At 39.4% G+C, this 22,309-nt stretch overlaps 1 protein-coding gene across 3 annotated transcripts in view; it reads left to right on the forward strand.

Annotated features, from left to right (window-relative positions):
• The window catches only part of TDRD9 (tudor domain containing 9), a 119,729-nt gene that overhangs the window by 36,394 nt on the left and 61,026 nt on the right, over positions 1 to 22,309 (forward strand). For all 3 annotated transcript variants that reach the window (XM_070593444.1, XM_070593446.1, XM_070593445.1), the window contains exons 8-11: positions 2,578 to 2,681; positions 18,420 to 18,481; positions 21,165 to 21,219; positions 21,377 to 21,461. In XM_070593444.1, the coding sequence (XP_070449545.1) occupies positions 2,578 to 2,681; positions 18,420 to 18,481; positions 21,165 to 21,219; positions 21,377 to 21,461 (306 nt within the window). The remainder of the gene's footprint in view (positions 1 to 2,577; positions 2,682 to 18,419; positions 18,482 to 21,164; positions 21,220 to 21,376; positions 21,462 to 22,309) is intronic.

Below are 22,309 nucleotides of genomic sequence, written 5' to 3' on the forward strand. Positions count from 1 at the left end.
CTTCTTAGGGGTGAGTTGCTGCTCCCCCACCTTCTTACCTTTAGTAGCTCCTTCTCCACTCTCCCTTTTTGTTCACATTTACATAGAACTGAGTCTCTCTTGTCTTAAAAAGCACCCGCCTTTTGTCCCATGTTTCTTAGCTTTTGCCAAACTCTTTCTGAATGCCACTGTCTTCTTTTCCACCTCCCACATACTCTTTATTCGTTGCAGTCTGGCTTCCACTGTGCTCACTCGGCTGAGACGGCATTGCCAGTGTCACTCCTGGTTATATCAAGAGCGCTCAGCCCTAACTGACCTGACCTCTCTGGAATGTTTGACACTGTTGGCCACTTTGATTTTCTTGAAACTCACCTTCCCTTGGGTCCCATGATGCCCTCCTGGTCTTTCTGTCACCAACTCTGGCTGTTCCTTTCACTGTCCTTTGAAGAGTCCTTTTCATCCTTTATTTTCAACTTTTTTAATAGCAAAAAAACCCATCTTTAGAAAAGTACTTAAAATGTAAGTGTGTGCTATGGTGAAATTGTGAACATCCATAATCTACAACCTAAGTCCAGAAGTAAAGCAGGCCCATCTCCCAGGACTCCCCCTGTGTTATTTTGGACCACATCCCTCCACCCTAGAGTGTGGCTTTCATGTAATCCTGTTTACTGTTTTGCTGTAGTCCATTTAAAGGAGATTTTGGAGGATGATGTGAGATGGGTTGAAATTCCATTTTTTTTCCCTCATTTGAATGCACCATTCATTTTCCCCACCATCTGCAGTACCCCTTCTCTCACTTGCTGCACGTATCTCTCATTCTCTTCTTGGGATGGACTGGCTAGCCTGGGCATGACTGTCTCATGGTCAAGGCAGACACGCAGTGTTCCAAGATCTCAGCTTGGCACAGAAACGCTGGCACTTCTGCCTCATTCTGTTGACAAAGTCATGGTCACTGAACACTATAGTGGTAGGAATGATAGAGTCACCCCTACTCTGCCTGTGTGAATAATAGCACTTCCCTCCACATTCCTGTCCCTGCCCCCTAGTTTGTTTTTTGTCAGAGCATTCCATGTGACATCGGACACTTTGACTTGTCTGCCTGTTTCTTTTCTCGGACCACACTGTGTTGTTCAGGAGAGCAGATGCCCTGTCTGTTGTGTTCCCTCGATTCCCGCACATGGAGGGGACAAGTTCAACAGCTGCATCAGTAGGCCATGACTGGTGTATTTCCTTTGTCACCTGTGTCAAGATTGGCTTAGAGAAAGCATAGTTATATTTGGTAGCTTAGCTGTGTGTCTAAGAAACAGTCTCTGGGCTTAGATTCTAGAATTCAGTGAAATTACTTGTGAGTTGATGATGTGGTTTTTCCATGGCTTGTTTGTTTGTAGGAAAACAATTCTGGATGGGTTTGGACGACAGTGTTGCAGTTTGTGAAAAGTATACCTTTTTTTCTATTTCTTTTTTGTACAATTGTGTTATGGTAAATATTGGTTATTGTTTAGATAAAGAGAGTTATTTAAGGTAAAGGTTGAAGATCAAGAAAGGATTTATTAAGCATGCTTCTGCAAAATTATTGGTTAAAGGGCAATTTGTCATATTTATATTAGTAGAATTGTAATAATAATGAAAATTGGATTATTTAAATACTAGCTGACTTAATTTACTCTATGTAAAAATTGGAAAAAAGTTTGTGTTTATGGCTAACTTCTCATCACTTGAAGGCTTCTTTTGTTGTGTCCTTCACAAAATCAAATGCTATGTCCTGCACACAGTACTTGGTAAGTAAAATTATTAAACAAAAAAGCCTTCTTACACTTAGTGAAAAAAGCCCAGTATGGATATAAGATAGATTTTATGGAAATTATGACATAACTGTCATGCTGGATATTGTAGAGATTCTTACATAGCAGTAGCCTCAGTCCCATGAAAGCCGTCAGCTCAGACCAGTAATTCTAAACTCAGGGGGAGTTTGCCCTTGTGCTTGAGCCCCAGCGTTCTGCAGAGGTGCTTGAAGGCAGTTCAAAGTGAACTGGGCTCAGTTTGGCTCTGTTTTAATACACAATTAAAGGTAGTCCTGTGACCCCCTAAACCTTGGCACATGGAACACCAGGTGGCAGTGTGGTAAACTGGCAGAGGCAGGAGGGATAGTGCCTTTCCCTGGTACTTGTGGTTTTCAAGACTGCTTCCCTCACAGGATCAACGTCACCGTCTGAGGGCTCTTTGAGGTGGCGGTTTGATGGAGAGGAAGAGCTGGATCTGGGATCGGGAACTCCTCCTGGTTCCAGAGACGTTGGGAGCCCCTCATTCTATGATTTCCTGCCAGGCATTTTACCTCTGACTGTGTGTTTGTACTCTACCTCCATCCTTGCTGCAGTCATGGCATCAGGGGAGGTGCTGGAACATTCCGTGTATGTTGGGTGCCTTGAGTAGTGCTTGACACTTAGCAGATGCTTAAATAGTGGCTACAAATGATATTATTTTTATTTGGGGTATTTATTACAGTGATGTACTAAAGGAGAGAATCACCCATTTAACCCCAGAATTTCTTTCGTAATTCTATTTTGGTATTCCAGCCTTTTTTTCTTTTCCTGTTTTTAGCTCTCTCCTCATCTCCTAGAGGAGCCGGTGATAACTAAGGATATATATGAAGTTGCTGTCTCCTTAATTCAGATGTTCGATGACTTGGATATGAAAGAGAGTGGGTAAGAGAAACTCCAACTGGCAATGTACTTTAACATATGTATGATTTAAAAAATATGTTATTCACTTTGAAACTTTGTAGTGTTTTTATAATATTGAGATATAATTGTAGATACTTTTTCAGTAGTCAGTGCATGTATTTTAAAATAAAGTTAATATCTTGTAAATTTTTTACTGGAATTTCCACTTTAAAGTAGTTGAAACCATGCCAGGTATAGTTTTAGGACTGACATTTTCTTTTTGAAGATTTTATTTTTCCTTTTTCTCCCCAAAGGCCCCCAGTACATAGTTGCATATTTATAGTTGTGTGTCCTTCTAGTTTTGGCATGTGGGACACCCCCCTCAGCATGGCTTGATGAGCGGTGCCATGTTTGCACCCAGGATCCAAACCAGTGAAATCCTGGGTCGCTGAAGCAGAGTGCATGAACTTAACCACTCGGCCATGGGGCTGGCCCCCTAGGACTGACAGTTTTGAGAGCCAAAACCACAGCCTGAGGATAGAATAGTTTTTCCACACATGCAGAAGTCATGTCACTCACAGTCCTGAGATAAAACTTAAAGGGCTGTGTTAGGAGCAACCGTGGAAAGCATTTCTTTGTCTTTCTTTCCATTTGCTAGAAAGATACACCCCCGACTCAGCAGTCTCCTGTTGTCATCCAGACATTCATTTGTTTAGCTGGTTCTGAAACCTGGAATGTATTTTCCCTTAGGAACAATTTTAGATTATGTGTGGTGAGTAGGGTCTATAATGTTAAAAAGATTATGCTGTATTATGAGCCTTTACTGTGCTTATTTTGCTACAGCTCCTAGATACAGTTTTCATATTGGGAGAACAAATGATGAGGATGTAGAGTCCGCCTCCTCACGGCAGCCAGAACTCCGTTGCTGGGACAGCTGTTCTCTTATAGGCCTGAGACGCACACACATCCTGGATTTCCCTTCTTTTAGTCACTAGTTGTGAAACGTACCTGAAGTGTAAAGTTACTCATTGTCTTATGTTCCTCCTGTACAATGCCTTGGAACAAGGTGCTGCATTCCAGTTCTGTGCTCCTTGCAGCTTACATGCAATTGTGTACTATCTTGGCTCTGTTTTTAAGCTCCCACAAATTTTTATTTTTCATATCATCAGTGTGCTTAGATTTACCCAATATATGTCATTTATTCATCATTCTATCTTACGTCTTAGGTTTTCCTTCTTAGATAATTTTTATTCTTTCTAAAGTATATCCTTCAAAAGTTTCTTTCAGAGTCTATTGGTAAATATTCTCAGTTTTTATTTAGCTGAAAATGTCTTTATTTCGCTCTCATTCTTGGAATACAGTTTTGTTAGGTACAAAATTTAGGTTGCAATTTAATTCTCTCCATACTTCTACTTTTTCTATGTTTTAATTTAAATAACTTGAGTGACATATAATTTACGTGTATTAAATGCACCCATATTTATCGTTCTTTCTATGTTTTGACAATGTGTTCCCATAATCTTCTGGCTTCTCATGCTGTGGTGAGAAGCCACCTTTTGGTCTAACTGTTCCTTGTGGGTAAGTCTGCCTTTTGCTCTGGCTGACTTTCTGCCAGATTCTCTGTCTTTGACCTTCTGGAGTTGGACTGCTGTGAGTAGGTGTGGATTTCTTTTTGTTGATCTTGCCCGAGATTCCTTGGCCTTAGGGATTCTGAACATTGGTATCCTTGTTGCTACCCAACAACCTCTCATTGATAGCTTTAGCATCCAGTTATTATCTTGTCTGAGTCAATTATTATGTTAGTGATGTTCTAATTTTATCATTTGTTCTTATTTATTCCCTGAGATTACTCTGTAAAGAGGAATTTTCCTTTTATTGCCTTGCCTCTTTTCTCCCCATCTCTCTCTCTTTCTTTTAAGGTCACAATGGACTCATGAGATTTTTTTTATTTTAAATAGAGTTTATTTTTTAAAGCAGTTTTAGATTCAAAGCAAAATTGAACTGAAAGAGTTCTCGTATACCCCCTCCTCTGCATATGCATAACCTCCCCTACTATCAATATCTTGCACCACAGTGGGATATTTGTTACAACTGAGGAACCTGCATTGACACATCATGATCACCCAGAGTCCATAGTTTGCATCAGGGTTCACTCTTGTGTGGACTTGGACAAATTTATAATAACATGTATCCACCATTGTTGTACCATACAGAGTAAGTTCATTGCCCTAAAAATCCTGTGCTGCATCTACTCATCCCTTCCTCTACTGTGCATTTAATGCATCCATGTCTTTTCAGGGCTTGATAGCTCATTTCTTTTTATCACTAAATAATATTCGATTGTGTGGACATACCACAGTTTATCCATTCACCTACTGAAGGATGTCTTGGTTGCTTCTGAGTTTTGGCAATTGTGAATAAAGCCACTGTAAACATCCGTGTGCAGGTTATTGTGTGGTGGTAAGTTTTCAACTTCCTTGAGTAAGTACCAAGGAACATGATTGCTAGATCATATGGTAAGAGTTTGTTTAGTTTTGTAAGAAACTGCCAGACTGTCTTCCGAAGTGGTCGTACCATTTTGCATTCCCACCAGCAATGAATGGGAGTTCCTGTTGCACCACATTCTTGTCAGCATTTGGTGGTGTCAGGGTTCCAGATTTTGGCCATTCTAAAGGTTGTGTAGTGGTATCTCGTTTTAATTTGCATTTACCTAATGACGTGATATGTAGCATCTTTTCAGATGTTTGATTTCTGTATGTCTTCTTTGATGATGTGTCTGTTCAGGTCTTTTGCTCATTTTTTAAATTGGGTTGTTCATTTTCTTTTTGTTGAGGTTGTTTTTTTTTTAGGAAGATTGTCCCTGAGCTAACATCTGTGCCAGTCTTCCTCTTTTTTTTTTTTTTTTTTAAAGATTTTATTTTTCCTTTTTCTCCCCAAAGCATCCCCGGTATATAGTTGTATATTTTTAGTTGTGGGTCCTTCTAGTTGTGGCATGTGGGATGCTGCCTCAGCATGGCTTGATGAGCGGTGTCATGTCTGTGCCCAGGATCTGAACCGGTGAAACCCTGGGCTGCCAAAGCGGAGCATGCGAACTTCCTCTATTTTTGATGTGGGATGCTGCCAATGGCATGCCTTGATGAGTGGTGTGTAGGTCTGTGCCCAGGATCTGAACCTGCAAACCCCTGGGCCACCAAAGCAGACTGCGCGAACTCAACCACTGTGCCACCTGGCCAGCCCTGTCTTTTTGTTGAGTGTTAAGAGTTCTGTATATATTTTGAACGACAGTTTTTTATATCATATATGTCTTTTGCAAATGTTTTCTCTCAGTCTGTGGCTTGTTTTCTCATTCTCTTGAGACTCATGGATTTTTATTTATTTAAAATGTCAAAGTTAATTACAGTGTTCTTTTTTCATGATCAATTCTCCAAAGTTTGGCCACTGAGAACCTTTTTAAGCCGACTCTGTGTCCTTTGACATGACTCCCTCAGTCATAGTGCAATTACTTGCTTTCTGCTCAAGATGGTCCAAGCTATTTACCTTCTTTCTCTGTCCTAGATCAGGAACTGTCTGTTTCTACAAGGAACCAGATTCCTGTGGTGAAGAATGTTTTTAGAAATCAAGATCTGGACTCTGGGTGCACCCATTGCTACTGGAGTGTCATTGCTTCTAAGCCTTTTCAGTGGAAATAGCTGGAAATGTATTTTTAAAATACTATGAAGTCACGTTGAATTTCAGTTCAGATTTAACATTGTTTTTAACTTTCTTTCATACTTTTTAGTGCTTTTTCTTAAACACAGAATCTCTTGGTTGTTAAGAACATTATTTGTTTTCTCCATAATAATAAAATAAGTTTCAAAAGTATAATAGTGATATTCCTTCTAATATTATTATATTATTATATTATTATAATATAAAAGTATAATAGTGATATTCCTTCTAAAACTAACCCTACTGAGTGAATATAAACTTTCTTGGATGTTCCTTTTGTTCTTAGAATACATCCTACCTGATAGACAGTCAGGGAGATCTGTTTTCAGATGTTACTTGAAATAATCATTCTCTCTGCTTGGTATTTATTTTACCGCCAGGTTAACTTATTTATTAGCTACCTACTCAAAACATTGTAATGAATCAGATTTTAATTTGTTATTCTCTTTCTCTTTCCTAAGTCATTGTTTGCTTTTACGATAATTTTCTTTCTTCTGCTTTTTTGTTTTACTTCGTTATTGTTTTCTAACTTTTTTTTAATTTTTCTTTTTAAAGATTTTATTTTTCCTTTTTCTCCCAAAGCCCCCCAGTACATAGTTGTGTATTTTTAGTTGTGGGTCCTTCTAGTTGTGGCATGTGGGACACTGCACCAGCGTGGCCTGACAAGTGGTGCCATATCCGCACCCAGGATTTGAACCAGTGAAACCCTGGGCCACTGAAACAGAGCGTGCGAACCCAACCACTCGGCCATGTCGCCAGCCCCTCTAACTTTTTAAATTAAAAGTTTAATTATTTTATTTTCATCCTTTCGTTTTGTTGATATACATATTTAATCCATGATTTTTTATCTGGTCACTTCTGTGATTGTCCCATATATGTTGATATGTACTGTTTTTGTGATTATTTTTGAGACAGCCTAAATTTTGGCTTATGTTTCCCCTTTGACCCAAGAGTTTTTAATAGAGAAATTTAAATTTTCTCATAAAAGAGCCTTTAAACATTTTTTATTAATAATGTCAAGTTTGATGGAGTTATGATCATAAAATATTGTTTGTATTATTCTTTTTATTATTTTTTTATTGAGTTAATGATAGGTTACAATCTTGTGAAATTTCAATTGTACATTATTGTCTGTCACTCATGTTGTAGGTGCACCCCTTCACCCTTTGAGCCCACCCCCCACCCCACCTTTCCTCTGGTAGCCACTAATCTGTTCTCTTTGTCCACATGTTTAAATTCCTCATATGAGTGGAGTCATACAGAGATTGTCCTTCTCTATCTGGCTTATTTCACTTAACATAATTCCCTCAAGGTCCATCCATGTTGTTGCAAATGGGACGATTTTGTTTTTTTTTTTACGGCTGAGTAGTATTCCATTGTATGTATATACTATATCTTCTTTATGCAGTCATCTGTTTATGGGCACTTAGGTTGCTTCCACGTCTTGGCTATTGTAAACAATGCTGCAGGGAACATTGGGGTGCATGGGACTTTTGGAATTGCTGACTTCAAGCTCTTTGGATAGATACCCAGTAGTGGGATAGCTGGATCGTATGGTAGTTCTATTTTTAATTTTTTGAGGAATCTCCATACTGTTTTCCATAGTGGCTGCACCAGTTTGCATTCCCACCAGCAGTGTATGAGGGTTCCTTTTTCTCCACAACCTCTCCAACATTTGTTACTATTTGTTTCAGTTATTTTTGTCATTCTAATGGGTGTAAGGTGATATCTTAGTGTAGTTTTGATTTGCATTTCCCTGATGATTAGCGATGATGAACATCTTTTCATGTGCCTATTGGCCATCTGTATATCTTATTTGGAGAAATATCTGTTCATGTCTCCAGCCCATTTTTTTGATCGGGTTGTTTAATTTTTTGTTGTTGAGTTGTGTGAGTTCTTTATACATCATGGATATTAAGCCTTTGTCAGATGTATTACTTGCAAATATTTTATCCCAGTTAGTGGGTTGTTTTTCTGTTTCAATCCTGTTTTCATTTGCCTTGAAGAAGCTCTTTAGTCTGATGAAGTCCCATTTGTTTATTCTTTCTATTGTTTCCCTTGTCTGAGGAGACATGGTGTCCAAAAAGATCCTTTTAATACTGATGTCAAAGAGTGTACTGCCTACATTTTCTTCTAGAAGCCTTATGGTTTCAGGTCTCAGCTTTAGGTCTTTGATCCATTTTGAGTTTATTTTGGTGAATGGTGAAAAAGAATGGTCAATTTTCATTCTTTTCCATGTGGCTTTCCCGTTTTCCCAGCACCATTTGTTGAAAAGACTTTCTTTTCTCCATTGTATGCCCTCAGCTCCTTTGTCGAAGATTAGCTGTCCATAGATGTGTGGTTTTATTTCTGGACTTTCAATTCTGTTCCATTGATCTGTGCACCTGTTTTTGTACTAGTACCATGCTGTTTTGATTACTGTAGCTTTGTAGTATGTTTTGAAGTCAGGGATTGTGATACCTCCAGTTGTGTTCTTTTTTCTCAGGATTGCTTTAGCAATTCGGGGTATTTTGTTGCCCCATATGAATTTTAGGATTCTTTGTTCTATGATTCTGATTGGGATGGCATTGAATCTGTAGATTGCTTTAGGTAGTATGGACATTTTAACTGTGTTTATTCTTCCAATGCTTGTGCATGGAATGTCTTTCCATCTCTTTATGTTGTCGTCCATTTCTTTCAGAAAAGCCTTGTAATTTTCATTGTATAGGTCCTTCACCTCCTTAGTTAAATTCACCCCCGAGGTATTTTATTCTTTTTGTTGCGATTGTGAATGGTATTGTGTTCTTGAGTTCTTTTTCTGTTAGTTTGTTATTAGAGTATAGAAATGCTACTGATTTATGTAAATTGATTTTATACCCTGCAACTTTGCTGTAGTTGTTGATTACTTCTAAAAGTTTTCCAATGGATTCTTTGTGGTTTTCTATATGTAAGACCATGTCGTCTGCAAACAGCGAGAGTTTCACTTCTTCCCTCCCTATTTGGATTCCTTTTATTCCTTTCTCTTGCCTGATTGCTCTGGCCAGGACCTCCAGTACTATGTTAAATAAGAGTGGTGATAGAGGGCATCCTCGTCTTGTTCCTGTTCTCAGGGGGATGGTGCTCAGTTTTTGCCTGAGTATGATGTTGGCTGTGGGTTTGTCATATATGACCTTTATTGTGTTGAGGTAGTTTCCTTCTATGCCCATTTTGTTCAGAGTTTTTGTCATAAATGGCTGTTGGATCTTGTCAAATGCTTTCTCTGCATCTATTGAGATGATCATGTGGTTTTTATTCCTCACTTTGTTGATTGGTGGATCACGTTGATTGATTTGCAGATGTTGAACCATCCCTGTGTCCCTGGTATGAATCCCACTTGATCATGATGTATGATCCTTTTGATGAATTGCTGAATTCGGGTTGCCAAAATTTTGTTAAGAATTTTTGCATCTATGTTCATCAGCAGTATTGGCCTGTAGTTCTCCTTTTTTGTGCTGTCCTTGTCAGGTTTTGGTATCAGCATGATGTTGGCCTCATAGAATGTGTTAGGAAGTGTTCCATCCTCCCTAATTTTTTGGAATAGCTTGAAAAGGATAGGTATTAAATCCTCTCTGAAAGTTTGGTAGAATTCCCCAGGAAAGCCATCTGGTCTTGGGGTTTTATTCTTTGGGATGTTTTTGATTGCTGTTTCAATCTCTTTCCTTGTGACTGGTCTGTTCAAATTGTCTGCTTCTTCTTGAGTGAGCTTTGGGAGATTGTAGGAGTCTTAAGAATTTATCCATTTCCTCTAGGTTATCCATTTTGCTGGCATATAGTTTTTCGTAGTATTGTCTTATAATTGTTGTATTTCTCCAGTCTGTTATTTCTCCTCTTTCATTTCTGATTTTGTTTATTTGAGCTTTCTCCCTTTTTTTCTTTGTAAGTCTGGCTAGGGGTTTGTCAGTTTTATTTATCTTCTCAAAGAACCAGCTCTTTGTTTCATTGATCCTTTCTACTGCCTTATTTGTTTCAATAGCATTTATTTCTGCTCTGATTTTATTATTTCTCTCCTTCTGCTGACTTTGGGCTTTGTTTGTTCTTCTTTCTCTACTTCAGTTAGGTGTAGTTTAAGATTGCTGATTTGGGATTTTTCTTGTTTGTTAAGATGTGTCTGTATTGCGATGAATTTTCCTCTTAATACAGCTTTTGCTGTATCCCATATGAGTTGGTATGGCATGTTAGCATTTTCATTTGTCTCCAGGTATTTTTTTATTTCTTCTTTAATTTCTTCAATGATCCATTGCTTATTCAATAGCATATTGTTTAGTCTCCACATCCTTGTGCCTTTCTCAGCTTTTTTCTTGTAATTAATTTCTAGCCTTATAGCATTATGATCGGAGAAGATGCTTGTTATTATTTCAATTTTTTTAAATTTGTAGAGGCTTGCCTTGTTTCACAACATATGGTCTATCCTTGAGAATGTTCCATGTGTGCTTGAGAAGAATGTGTATTCTGCTGTTTTTGGATGGAGCATTCTGTATATGTCTATTAAGTCCAACTGTTTTAGCTTTTCATTTAGCTCCACTGTTTCTCTGTTGATTTTCTGTCTGGATGATCTGTCCATTGATGTGAGTGGGGTGTTGAGGTCTCCTACAATTATTGTGTTATTTTCGATATCTTCTTTTAGGTTTGTTAATAGTTGCTTTATGAACTTTGGTGCTCCTGTGTTGGGTGCATAGATATTTATAAGTGTTATTTCTTCTTGATGAAGTGTCCCTTTGATCATTATATATTGGCCCTCTATGTCTCTCTTTACCTGCCTTATCTTGAAGTCTGTTTTGTCTGATATAAGTGTTCCGACACCTGCTTTCTTTTGTTTGCTATTAGCTTGGAGTATTGTCCTCCACCCCTTCACTCTGAGCATGTGTTTGTCCTTGGGGCTGAGGTGTGTTTCCTGGAGGCAACAAATTGTTGGATCTTGTTCTTTAATCCATTTTGCCACTCTGTGTCTTTTTATTGGAGAGTTCAGTCTGTTTACATTGAGGGTGATTATTGATGCATGAGGGCTTAATGCTGTCATTCTGTCGCTTGTTATCCGGTTTTCCTCTGTTTCCTTTGTTTCTTGTCCTGTGTGTTTTAGTCTACACGTTGACTTCTGCAATTTCTTATGCTGGGTTTGTTAGATTTTTCCTTATTTATGTTGGCTACCCTGAGGTTTGTATTCAGAATCTCGTGTATAACATAGTCCATTTTCTGGTGGTCTCTTACTTCCTTAGCCTAGACTGTTTCAGTCCCTTTCCTCCTCCCCTTCTAAATTATTATTTTTATCTCTTATTCCAACTTGTGTTGTGAGTTTGTGGTTAGAGTGCTAAAATTGTCTTTGCTTTGGTGATTTCCTTCCCTTTATCCTAATGCTATAGTTGAATCTTTGCTATCCTGTTCAGATTCTATCTATTTGTCTCCCTACTCTGTGTTTTGTGACCCCTTACTCCCTTTTTTCTTTTTTCAGGTATGAGAGCCTTCTTGAGGATTTCTTGTAGTGGAGGTCTTGTGATTACAAAGTCCCTTACCTTTTGTTTGTCTGGAAAAGATTTAATTTCTTCCTCATATCTGAAGGCTATTTTTGCTGGATAGAGTATTGTAGGTTATTTTCTTCAGCCTTGCTGCCCTGCGTATTCTTTCTTTGTCATTCATTTTTGCCAATTTTACTACTATATGCCTTGCAGTACGTCTTTTTACATTGACAAATCTAGGAGATCTCAAAGCTTCCTCCACACACATTTCTCTCTCAATCCCTGGATTTGGGAAGTTCTCCTCTATTATTTCGTTGAGCACACTTTCTGCTCCATTTTCCTTTTCCACGCCCTCAGGAATTCCAATGATTTTTAAGTTGCATTTTCACATTGAGTCAGCTATTTCTCTGAGATTCTGTTCATTTTTTAAAATTCTTCATTCTCTTTCTTCCTCTTTCTGGAGCCATTCAGCCTGTCTGTCTTCGATTATTCTAATTTGCTCCTCTATGGTGTCTACGTGGGCATTCAGGGAATACGTATTCTGTTTTATCTGATCCATTGTATTTTTTCATCTATAGTATTTCTGATTGGTTCTTTATAGTTTCAACCTCTTTTGTGAAGTAACTCCAGAACTCGTTGAGTTGTTTCCATACTTCCCTTTACCTCATTGAGTATTTTGATGATAGCTATTTTGAACTCATTTTCACTTAGTTTACCTATTTCCAAGTCCTCAGGACATACTTCTGTGTTTTTATTGTTTTCCTTTTGGACTGGAGCTTTTATAAATTGCTGGATGGTAGAGGTGCGGTTTTTGCACATGATGCTATTATTTGGTTGCAGTTACAGCCTGTTGCCACTAGATGGGGGCTGAGAGCCGCATGTTCTGAGCCCTCCGCCTTCAGCTGTGATGGCTGTGTGCAGCGCTGGTTGGGGGAGGTGGGGCACTTTCTCTTGCATGCAGACCTGGATTCGGATCAGCTCTGGCTCTCTGGTTTCCTGGGGCCCTGGCTTGATGGGGTCCCCGCACTTGGAAGCTTTCCCCTGTTAGAGGATTTCTACTACATGGGCAGTGGGAGACCTGGACAATCCCTGGATGCGTGGCCCCTCACCCGCTCCTTCCCTCCCCCACTGCAGCGATCCCAGTCTCTAGGGGACGGAGCGAAGTTCTCTCCTACCCCGTTCCAGATCCTCCAAGGGCGGCTCCAGCCTCTCTGCCGTCCGTTGTTTGGCTGCTGTGGATCTCCCACCATTTCTGTTAATAGGATTTTTTCCTTTGGTTGGAAAGCAATTGCTCTTTTTGGTTGTAATTTGGAGGGGAGAGAGTCCCAGGTGAGCTCACACCGCCATGTTGCTGATGTCACTCCCTGTTTGTATTATTTCTGCTTCATGGAACTTACGTGTTTTTTGTAATCTAACATATGATCAGTTGTTATGAATATTCTGTGTACACTTGAAATGACCATTTTCTATTATCAGAATGAAAAGTTTGACATACGGCCATAAGATGCACCCTATTGATTGTTGTTTAGATGTTTTGATTTATTTTTGACCATATGATTGGTCTTGAAATGAGAATAGTATGTTAAAGTCTCCTATTATTAACGAATTTCTATTTCTTCCTCCATCATAGGTGGTTTCTGCTTCCTGAAGAGGGCTGCTCCATTTTTCTGGTGTGTAGATGTTTCTGTCAGAGTGTTGCTGTGAACCATGGCCTGTGGCATTGTCTTCTGCCCTTCTTTGTCTTGCTTCCTGCTGTTGGTTCTAAATTCTGCTTTGTCATGTGTCAGGACTGCAGCACCTACTTTCTTTTATTTGTCTTTGCCTCCAAATCCTTTGCCACCCCTTTGTTTTCACTCTGTTCTGAGTTGCTGGGTTGTGTCTTTTGCATAGATAGACTTGATTTTGCTGTGTGAGCCAGTCATGTTTTTTTCTTTTGCTCACTGAGTTCAGCTGTCCATGTTTATTGATATGATTGATGCATTTAATCTCAGATATGTCATATTTGCTATGTGATCTTTCCTTTTCTTTTTTTAAATTCTTTCTTGGTATTCAGGAAGGTTTATAATTTTGTTTTAGTGGTTACTTTTAATACTTGTATATAAGGCCTATAGTCTTCTTTTCCCTTACATAGGCTTCTGATATTTGTTATCTTAAGAAAGTATTCTCTGACTTGCACCTATTACCTTTGTGGTTAACAAGGAACTCACTGCACTTGTCCCTAAGTTCTCTCCATTCTCCTTCCTTTTTCCCCCTCATTTTAAAATGCCTGTATTGAGATAAAATTCACACAGTGTACAATATACTCATTTAAAATGTACAATTCAGTAGTTTTTGGTATATTCACGTAGATGTGCAGCCCTCACCATAGCCAATTTTAAAACATTTTCATCTCCTCAGAAAGAAACATCGAACCCTTTAGCTATTACACCTTATCCTTCCTCTCACCCCCAGCCCTAAGAGACCACTGATCAACTCTCTGTCTCTCTAGATTTCCTTATTCTTAACTTTCATATGGATGGAGTTGTATAGTGTATGGTCTTTTGTGACTGACTTTTTCACTTATCATAAGTTTTCAAGATTCATCCATGTTCTAGCACATATCAGTACTTTATTCTTTTTTATAACTGAATAATACTCCATTGTATGGATATACCACATTTTGTTTATCCAATTGTCTGTTGATGGAGATTTAGATTGTTCCCTCCTTTTGGCTTTTATGAATAATGCTTCTGTGAACTTTTGTGTACAAGTGTCTATGTGGACATATGTTTTCATTTTTCTTGTGTATATACCTAGGAGTGGAATTGCTGGATCATACAGTAACTCTGGGTTCCATCATTTGAGGAACTGCCAGCTTGTTTTCCAGAGTATCTGCATCATTTTACATTCCCACCAGCAGCTTGTGAAGGTTCTAATTTCTCCACATCCTTGCCAGTACTGGTTAATATCTGACTGTTTGATTCTAGCCATCCTGGTGGGTGTGAAGTGGTATCACATTGTGGTTTTGATTTGCATTTCCCTGATGATTGATGATGTTGAGCATCTTTTTATGTGTTTATTGGCCATTTGTATATCCGCTTTAGAAACATGTTTCATATTTACTTATTTATATTTAGAGACATGAATCCTTTGTCCATTTTTAATTAGGTTATTTCTTCTGATTATTGAATTGTAAGAATTCTTTATATTTTCTAGATACAAGCCCCTTATCAGATATGTGATTTTCAAATATTTTCTCCCACTCTGCAGGTTGTCTTTTTACTTTCTTGATGGTGTGCTTTGAAGCACAAAAGTTATACTTTTGATAGAATCCAATTTGTCTATTTTTTCTTGTGTTGCTCATGCTTTGGTGTCATAGCTAAGAATCCACAACGAAATTCAAGGTCATGAAGATTTACCCCTATGTTTTCTTTTAAGAGTTTTATAGTTTTTACTCTTTCATTTAGGTCTTTGATCCATTTTGAGTTATTTATTTGTTTGCTGAGGAAGATTAGCCCTGAGCTAACATCTATTGCCAATCTTCCTCTCTTTTTGCTTGAGAAAGATAAGCCCTGAGTTAAGGTCTGTGCCGATATTCCTCTACTTTGTATGTGGACGCTGCCACAACACGGCTGACGAGAGTGGTGTAGGTCTGCACCCAGGATCCAGACCTGCAAACCTGGGATGCCAGAGTGGACCAAGTTCAACTTAACCACTGGGCCACAGGGCCAGCCCCCATTTTGAGTTAATTTTTGTGTGAGGGAAGGGTCCAACTTCATTCCGTAGCCTGTGTGCTATCCAGTTGTCCCAGCACTCCAGGTTGAAAGACTATTCTTTCTCCATTGGCTAGTGTTGGCACCCTTGTCGAAAATCAGTTGACCATAGATGTGTGAATTTATTTCTGCACTCAAGATTCTATTCTGTTGATCCATGTGTCTCTCCTTGTGCCAGTGCCGCACTGTCTTGATTACCATTACTTCAAAGTAATTGTGAAATTAGAAGTGTGAGTCCTCCTGACTTCATACTTTTTGCTTTGGCTGTTCTGAGTCTGTATATTTCAACGTGAATTTTAGAATCCGCTTGTCAATTTCCACAAAGAGTCCAGCTAGGGTTCTGAAAGGGCCTGGGTTGAGTCTGGGGGTCAGTTTGGGGGGTGTTGCCATCCCGATAATGTTAAGTCTTCCAATCCATCAATGTAGGATGCTTTTCTGTTTCTTTAGATTTTTTTTCAACAGTGCTTAGAAGTTTTTAGAGTATAAGTTTTGCATTTATCTTGTTAAATTTATTGCTGTGTTTTATTGTTTTTGATGCTATTGTGAATGAAATCACTAGTTTCATTTTCGGATTGTTCATTGCAGATGTGTATAGAAAAAACACTAGATTTTTGTAGATCGATCTTATATCCTACAACCTTACTGAGCTCATTTATTAGTTCTAGTAGGATTCCTTGAGATTTTCCATATACAAGAGCATCTCATTTATGAATAGAGCTAGTTTTCTTTCTTCCTTTTGAATCTGGATGCCTGTTATTCCCTTTTCTTACCTGTTTGCCCCACAGCCTCTAGTACAGTGTTGAATAGGAGAGACGAGAGTGGATACCCTTGTCTTGTTCCAGATCCCAGTTTCCCCATGAGTATGACATTCACTGCGGGCTCTTGTAGATGCCCTTCGTCAGGTGGAAGAAGTTCGCTTCCATTCCCAGTTTGTTGAGTGTCTTATTGTGAAAGACTGTTGGATTTTGTCGAATGCTTTTTCCACGTCCATTGAGACAGCTGTGTGATTTCTGTTCTAACTCTGTTGATATGATGTGTTACATTAATTGATTTTTAGATGTTAAATCAATTTTGCGTCCCTGGGATAAATCCCACTTCATTGTGGTGTATAATTCTTTTGTATGTTGCTGCATTTGATTTGCTAGTATTTTGCTTAGGATTTTTGCATTCATATTCATAAGAAATATTGGTCTGTGGTTTTCTTGTTTATGTCTTTGATTTTGGAATCAGGGTGATACTGGCCTCCTAAAGTAAGTTGAGAAATGTTCTGTTTTTTGGGGGAGTTTGTGAAAAATTGATATTACTTCTTTGAATGTTTGTTGTAATTCAGTTATGAAGCCATTGAGGTCTGGGCTTTTTTTCTTTCTTTCTTTTGATGAGGAAGATTGGTCCTGAGCTGACTTCTGTGCCAGTCTTCCTCTGTTTTGTATGTGAGATGCCACAGCATGGCTTGACGAGTAGTGTGTAGGTCCATGCCTGGGATCTGAACCTGCAAACCCTGGGCTGCCAAAGTGGAGCACTCAAACTTAATCACTGTGCCACTGGGATGGCCTCTGGGCATTTTTTTATGGATAGTTTTAAAATTACTGGTTCAGTTGTCTTTTCTTGGGTCATATATCCATTTCATGTAAGCTGTCTCATTTGCTGGCATACAGTTGTTTATGGTATTCCTTGATAATCCTTTTTATTTCTCTATGGTCAATATTAATGTCCTCTCTTTCATTTCTGATTCTAGTAGTTTGAGTCTTCTCTCTTTTGCTCTTGGTCAGACTAGCTAAAGATTTGTCAGTTTTGTTGATCTTTTCAAAGAACCAAGTTTTGGTTTCATTGGTTTTTCTTTGTTGTTTTCCTTTCTCTGTTTCATTAATTTCCACCCTAATCTTTATTATTTCTTGGAAAAGCCAAGAAATAATCTAGGCTGTGCCTGGGAGCAGCAACTGCCAAGGAGGAGGAGGGGTGTAAAGGGTAGACTAGTAACTGCTCCTCAGGTGCTCCGTGCTCCCGGCTGTTTCTGTCATGGTCCTCTTGCCAAACGGACAATGCCCTATTTGTTTTCTGGTTTCCTGTGTCTCTGCAGCTAGAATGTAAGCTCCAGAGAGCAGGGACATTGTCTGTTTCATTACTGCCGTATCCGCCTGCACGGAGGAGGGCCTGGCACAGAGGAGGGCCCACAGTGCTCGGAGGAAGGAGAGTTCTGATCTCACACAAACTAAATAGCGTAGTGACAGCGGCAGGCGAGCAGATGATTTGAGATCTTGGTTTGTCAAAATGCTTTCTAATAATAGTTTGGACTCCTTAGAGTTTCGATTTTGCCTGTAATTTTTTTTTATTTATTTAAAAAATTTTTTTTGAGGAAGATCAGCCCTGAGCTACCAATCCTGCTGCCAATCCTCCTCCTTTTGCTGAGGAAGACTGGCCCTGAGCTAACATCCGTGCTCATCTTCCTCTACTTTATATGTGGGACGCCTACCACAGCATGGCCTGCCAAGTGGTGCCATGTCTGCACCCGGGATTCGAACTGGCGAACCCCGGGCTGCCGGAGCAGGACGTGCAAACTTAACCACTGTGCCACCAGGCCTTCCCCTACCTGTAGTTATTTTAAATGTTTTGTATTCTGAGGTAGCGAGGTTTTATGAGTAATAATGGGAGTCAAGAGGCTTGGGGTCCCCTGAATGATCATGGGCCTTGGATAGTGTTCGTCCTTGGGACTCTGTTTTCTTATGGAAAGAAAGGACGTTATGCTGGATGATCTGTAAGAGCCTTTCAGGGTCAGAAGCTGCAATGTGAAGGTTCTGGAAGAAGAGAGGCTCTCTTAGCTTGATTAATATTTGTGCACTTCACGTTTTTGACAGGAAGACCTGGTCAGGTGCCCAGTTTGTGTCAGAGCGGAGCAGCGTGTTGGTGTTTTTACCAGGTGAGTGTTGTACTTTTGTAACCTGGAATTATAATGCCCTGGACAGAGGCTGAGTCTTTGTCTAGCATAGGTTATGAAAAATGATATTTGCTGTTTGGGTTTATTCTTTTTAGACCCTAAGAATGTGAACAAATGTGATTTTCAGTTTGACTTCTTACTATAACTTTTACGTTACTTAAAGATTGATAATGAAGAGTTTAATTTTTTTGAAGGCAATCTTACCCTCTTCATAATTTTCAAGAAAAGACTTGACTTTGTTAAATTTGGTATTTCATGTATATGATTATAAATGGGAGGTAATTGGGGCCGGCCCCGTGGCTGAGTGGTTAAGTTTGCGCGCTCCACTTTGGCGTCCCAGGGTTTGTCTGGTTCGGATCCTGGGCGCAGACGTGGCACTGCTCGTCAGGCCTTGCTGAGGTGGTGTCCCACATGCCACAACTAGAAGGATCCACAACTGGAAAAAAAAAATACAACTATGTACTGGAGGGATTTGGGGAGAAAAAGCAGGGGAAAAAAAAAAAGATTGGCAACAGTTGTTAGCTCAGGTGCCAGTTTTAAAAAAATAAAAAAATAAAAATTTTAAAAAAGTGAGATAATTGTCATAAATCTATTTTTAAAGCTTATTTAATAATATTAAATATTATTAAGTAATAGTGTTGTTATTATAATACCACAAGAATCATCAGAGTCCTCGAGTTCCTTTCTCACTGTTTGAGAAAATAGGCTCTTAAAATACTGGAAAAGATTAATTTACGTTAAATTGTTCTTTTTCTGAATGATTTTTTTGATGTTTTAAAAATCAAGTGGTATAGCTTAATGAAACATTATGACAGTACAAGTGTTTTTTGTTATTGGAAGGTAATATATGGAGCATGTGAGTGTTTGTGCTAATACTAATGGAGAACAAAAGGCATGAATAAGAATGTAACACATGAGTTTAACACTTTGATCATATTGTGCTTAGGTTGATATTGGTTAGTTTTGTATGCAGAAAACAACCATTCGCTGACAGTGGGGTGGAATTCCATTTGCCCCAATAAATATTTATCAAAAACTACTGTGCGCATGATGCCATATTAAGGAAAAAAGGACCAAAGCAGAGCTGTGGTGATACTAGCTCAAGGAGATACCTAAAATGAGATAAATCCTTTTTAAGTGCTAAACATTGCCCAGGTAAAATATGTGTAAGTGATATTTTACCGTGCAGTTTGTCTTTCTGTTATGTGCTTGTGTGAATTCAAGTTTGTTGTGTGTTTATTTCAGTAGGGGAGCTTTTGGGAATGGTTCTGTCTTAGTTTTCTAGGGCTGCTGTAACAAAGTGCTATGAACTGGAAGGCTTAGAACAACAGAAATGTGTTTTCTCACTGTTCTGGAGGCTAGAAGTTCAAAAGCCTGGTGTCAGCAGGGCCATGCTCCCTCTGTGGCTCTGGGGAGAGCCCTTCTTTGCCTCTTCCTGCCTTCTGGTGGTGGCCGTCAAGTTTTGGCCTTTTTTGGCTTGTGGCTGCATCACTTCCATCTCTGCCTCCATCATTACACACATTCTCTGTGCGTGTGTCTGTCTGTCTTCCCTTCTTCTTTAAAGGACACTGGTCCTATTAGATTAAAGGCCCATTCTGCTCCTGTGTGACCTCATCTTAACTGATGATGTCTGCAGTGACACTGTAAATAAAGTCACATTCTGAGTTACTGGGGTTAGGACTTCAACATCTTTTTGGGGGACACAGTTCAACCCATAACAGGTTCAAATACTGATGATTCAGGATGAGGCAAAGGCACTGCAAGCTTTCTATATCAATAAGCATTTTTTAAACCTAATGAAAAAAATTTAGCATATCTGTGTGACCAATACTTTCTTTTTCCTTTCTTTTTTTCTTCCCTGAGCTAACGTATGTGCCAGTTTTCCTCTGCTTTGCATGTGGGATGCTGCCATAGCATGGCTTGATGAGTGGTGTGTAGGTCCATGCCCAGGATCCAAACCCATGAACCCTGGGCCGCTGAAGTGGAGCAAGCGAACTTAACCACTATGCCACATGGCTGGCCCCTGTGACCAACACTTTTTATTTTTATTTATTTATTTATTTTTTGGTGAGGAAGATTGGCCCTGAGCTAACATCTGTGGCCAATCTTACCCTTTTTGCTTGAGGAAGATTTCCCTGAGCTAACCTCTGTGCCAGTCTTCCTTCATTTTGTATGTGGGATGCTGCCACTGCATGGCTTGAGTGGTGCATAGGTCCATGCCCAGGATCTGAACCGGTGAACCCTGGGCTGCTGAAGTGAAATGTTTGAACTTAACCACTACGCCACTGGCCTGACCAACACTTTTTAAATGTTATTTTTTGGTTGTCAAATTTTGCATGCTCATTGTAGGAAATTTGGAAAATCAATGGGAAAAAAAGAGAAATGTAAAGTTACTCATGGCCACATTCACAGGCAGTCCCTGTTGTGGAGAGGAGAACTGACGCTGGAAGAATGTGGCTTTTCTCATGTTTCTGAGTTCCTAATGGTCAGTGTCATGGTACATGTTTACTTGTAATTCTGATATGCTTAGGTGAAGAGGATAAAAACATCAAATAAAATGAGTCGATAGGGCCTTTGGAAAAGATGTCATCTTAATTTAAAGGTTGCTTTTAGCAATAAATACAAATAAATCTATTTTTCCCCTCCATTGTTTTTTCTTCCCTAGGTCTAGGTGAAATAAACTATATGCATGAACTTCTCACAAACATGGTTCACAAAAGGTGTGTTTAAAATGATACAGCTAATTTTTCACTTATAAACCATTGTATGTTTCTGCCTTAAATAGTTTTAATTATCTCAATGAGCACTCACTCGTTTTTGTAAGTTCTCAGTATGTTTGTCCTTTATGGGTGTTTTACTTCATTAATCTGTTTCTAGGTTACAGGTCTATCCACTCCATTCCAGTGTGACTTTGGAGGAACAGAATAATGTGTTTTTAAGCCCGGTGCCTGGATACAGAAAGGTAGGAGAGCTGGGAGCAAGTTCTGAGCACTTTGGTTCACTTTCCTTCGAGACTTTTCTAATTAAAATGCTAACAATTCAGCTTATTTCTCCATGTATTCTGTAGCCAGTGGTTAGGCACCTAAACAAATGCTTGCCTGATGAGCCAGGTGTGTTATTTAGTTTTGTCTTTTATTCTGTAAATCAGTTTGCTCAGGTTTTATAATTTCCTCCACTTCAGGGCATTGTTGCAAGTGGATTTCAGTCCCTTTAACTCTGGCATTTCTCAAAGCACGGGGTTGTTCTAGTGTCCCTGGCCCGGCTCTGGAGACTGTGGCTAGGACCCACTTTCTTATTCCTGGTTTAGGAGGATTTCTTTAATCTCAGGTTGTACAGGAGCGATGGTATTGTCTTATCACAACTCTTCTGGAGCTGCTTGAGATGATCAGGGACCCCGAGTGTGCACCCCAGACCCCTGATTTCACTGAGAGTATTCCGAATCTCCAGGGGCAGCCAAGACCTTGCAGATCTCCCAGGGCAATGCCAGGCTACAGTGGAATTCCTCTGGACTTTAGCCTGGTTGTGCTTTTTGCTGCTGGTTAATTCCAGGACCCCCCTGAAACTACCCTGTCTGAGCTCAGGGAGACCCGTCTTTGCTGTTTCTTGCCTGTTCGTTTAAGCACCTGCTGTGTTGCACGTGCCTGTTTTTTTGTACATCAGGGGCTTCCTGTGGACCCCTGAGAGTCCACCAGGGAGAGGATGTCACTTGACACCGAGATGTAGGAGTTAAGAGCGTGCATGTGGAACTGGACAGGCGACTTAGGTCTCTGTCACCTGTAGTTGTGTGACTTTGAGCAAATGACTTTTCTA

This window comes from Equus przewalskii, chromosome 25 (genome assembly GCF_037783145.1).
Source record: "Equus przewalskii isolate Varuska chromosome 25, EquPr2, whole genome shotgun sequence".
NCBI classification, from domain to species: domain Eukaryota; kingdom Metazoa; phylum Chordata; class Mammalia; order Perissodactyla; family Equidae; genus Equus; species Equus przewalskii.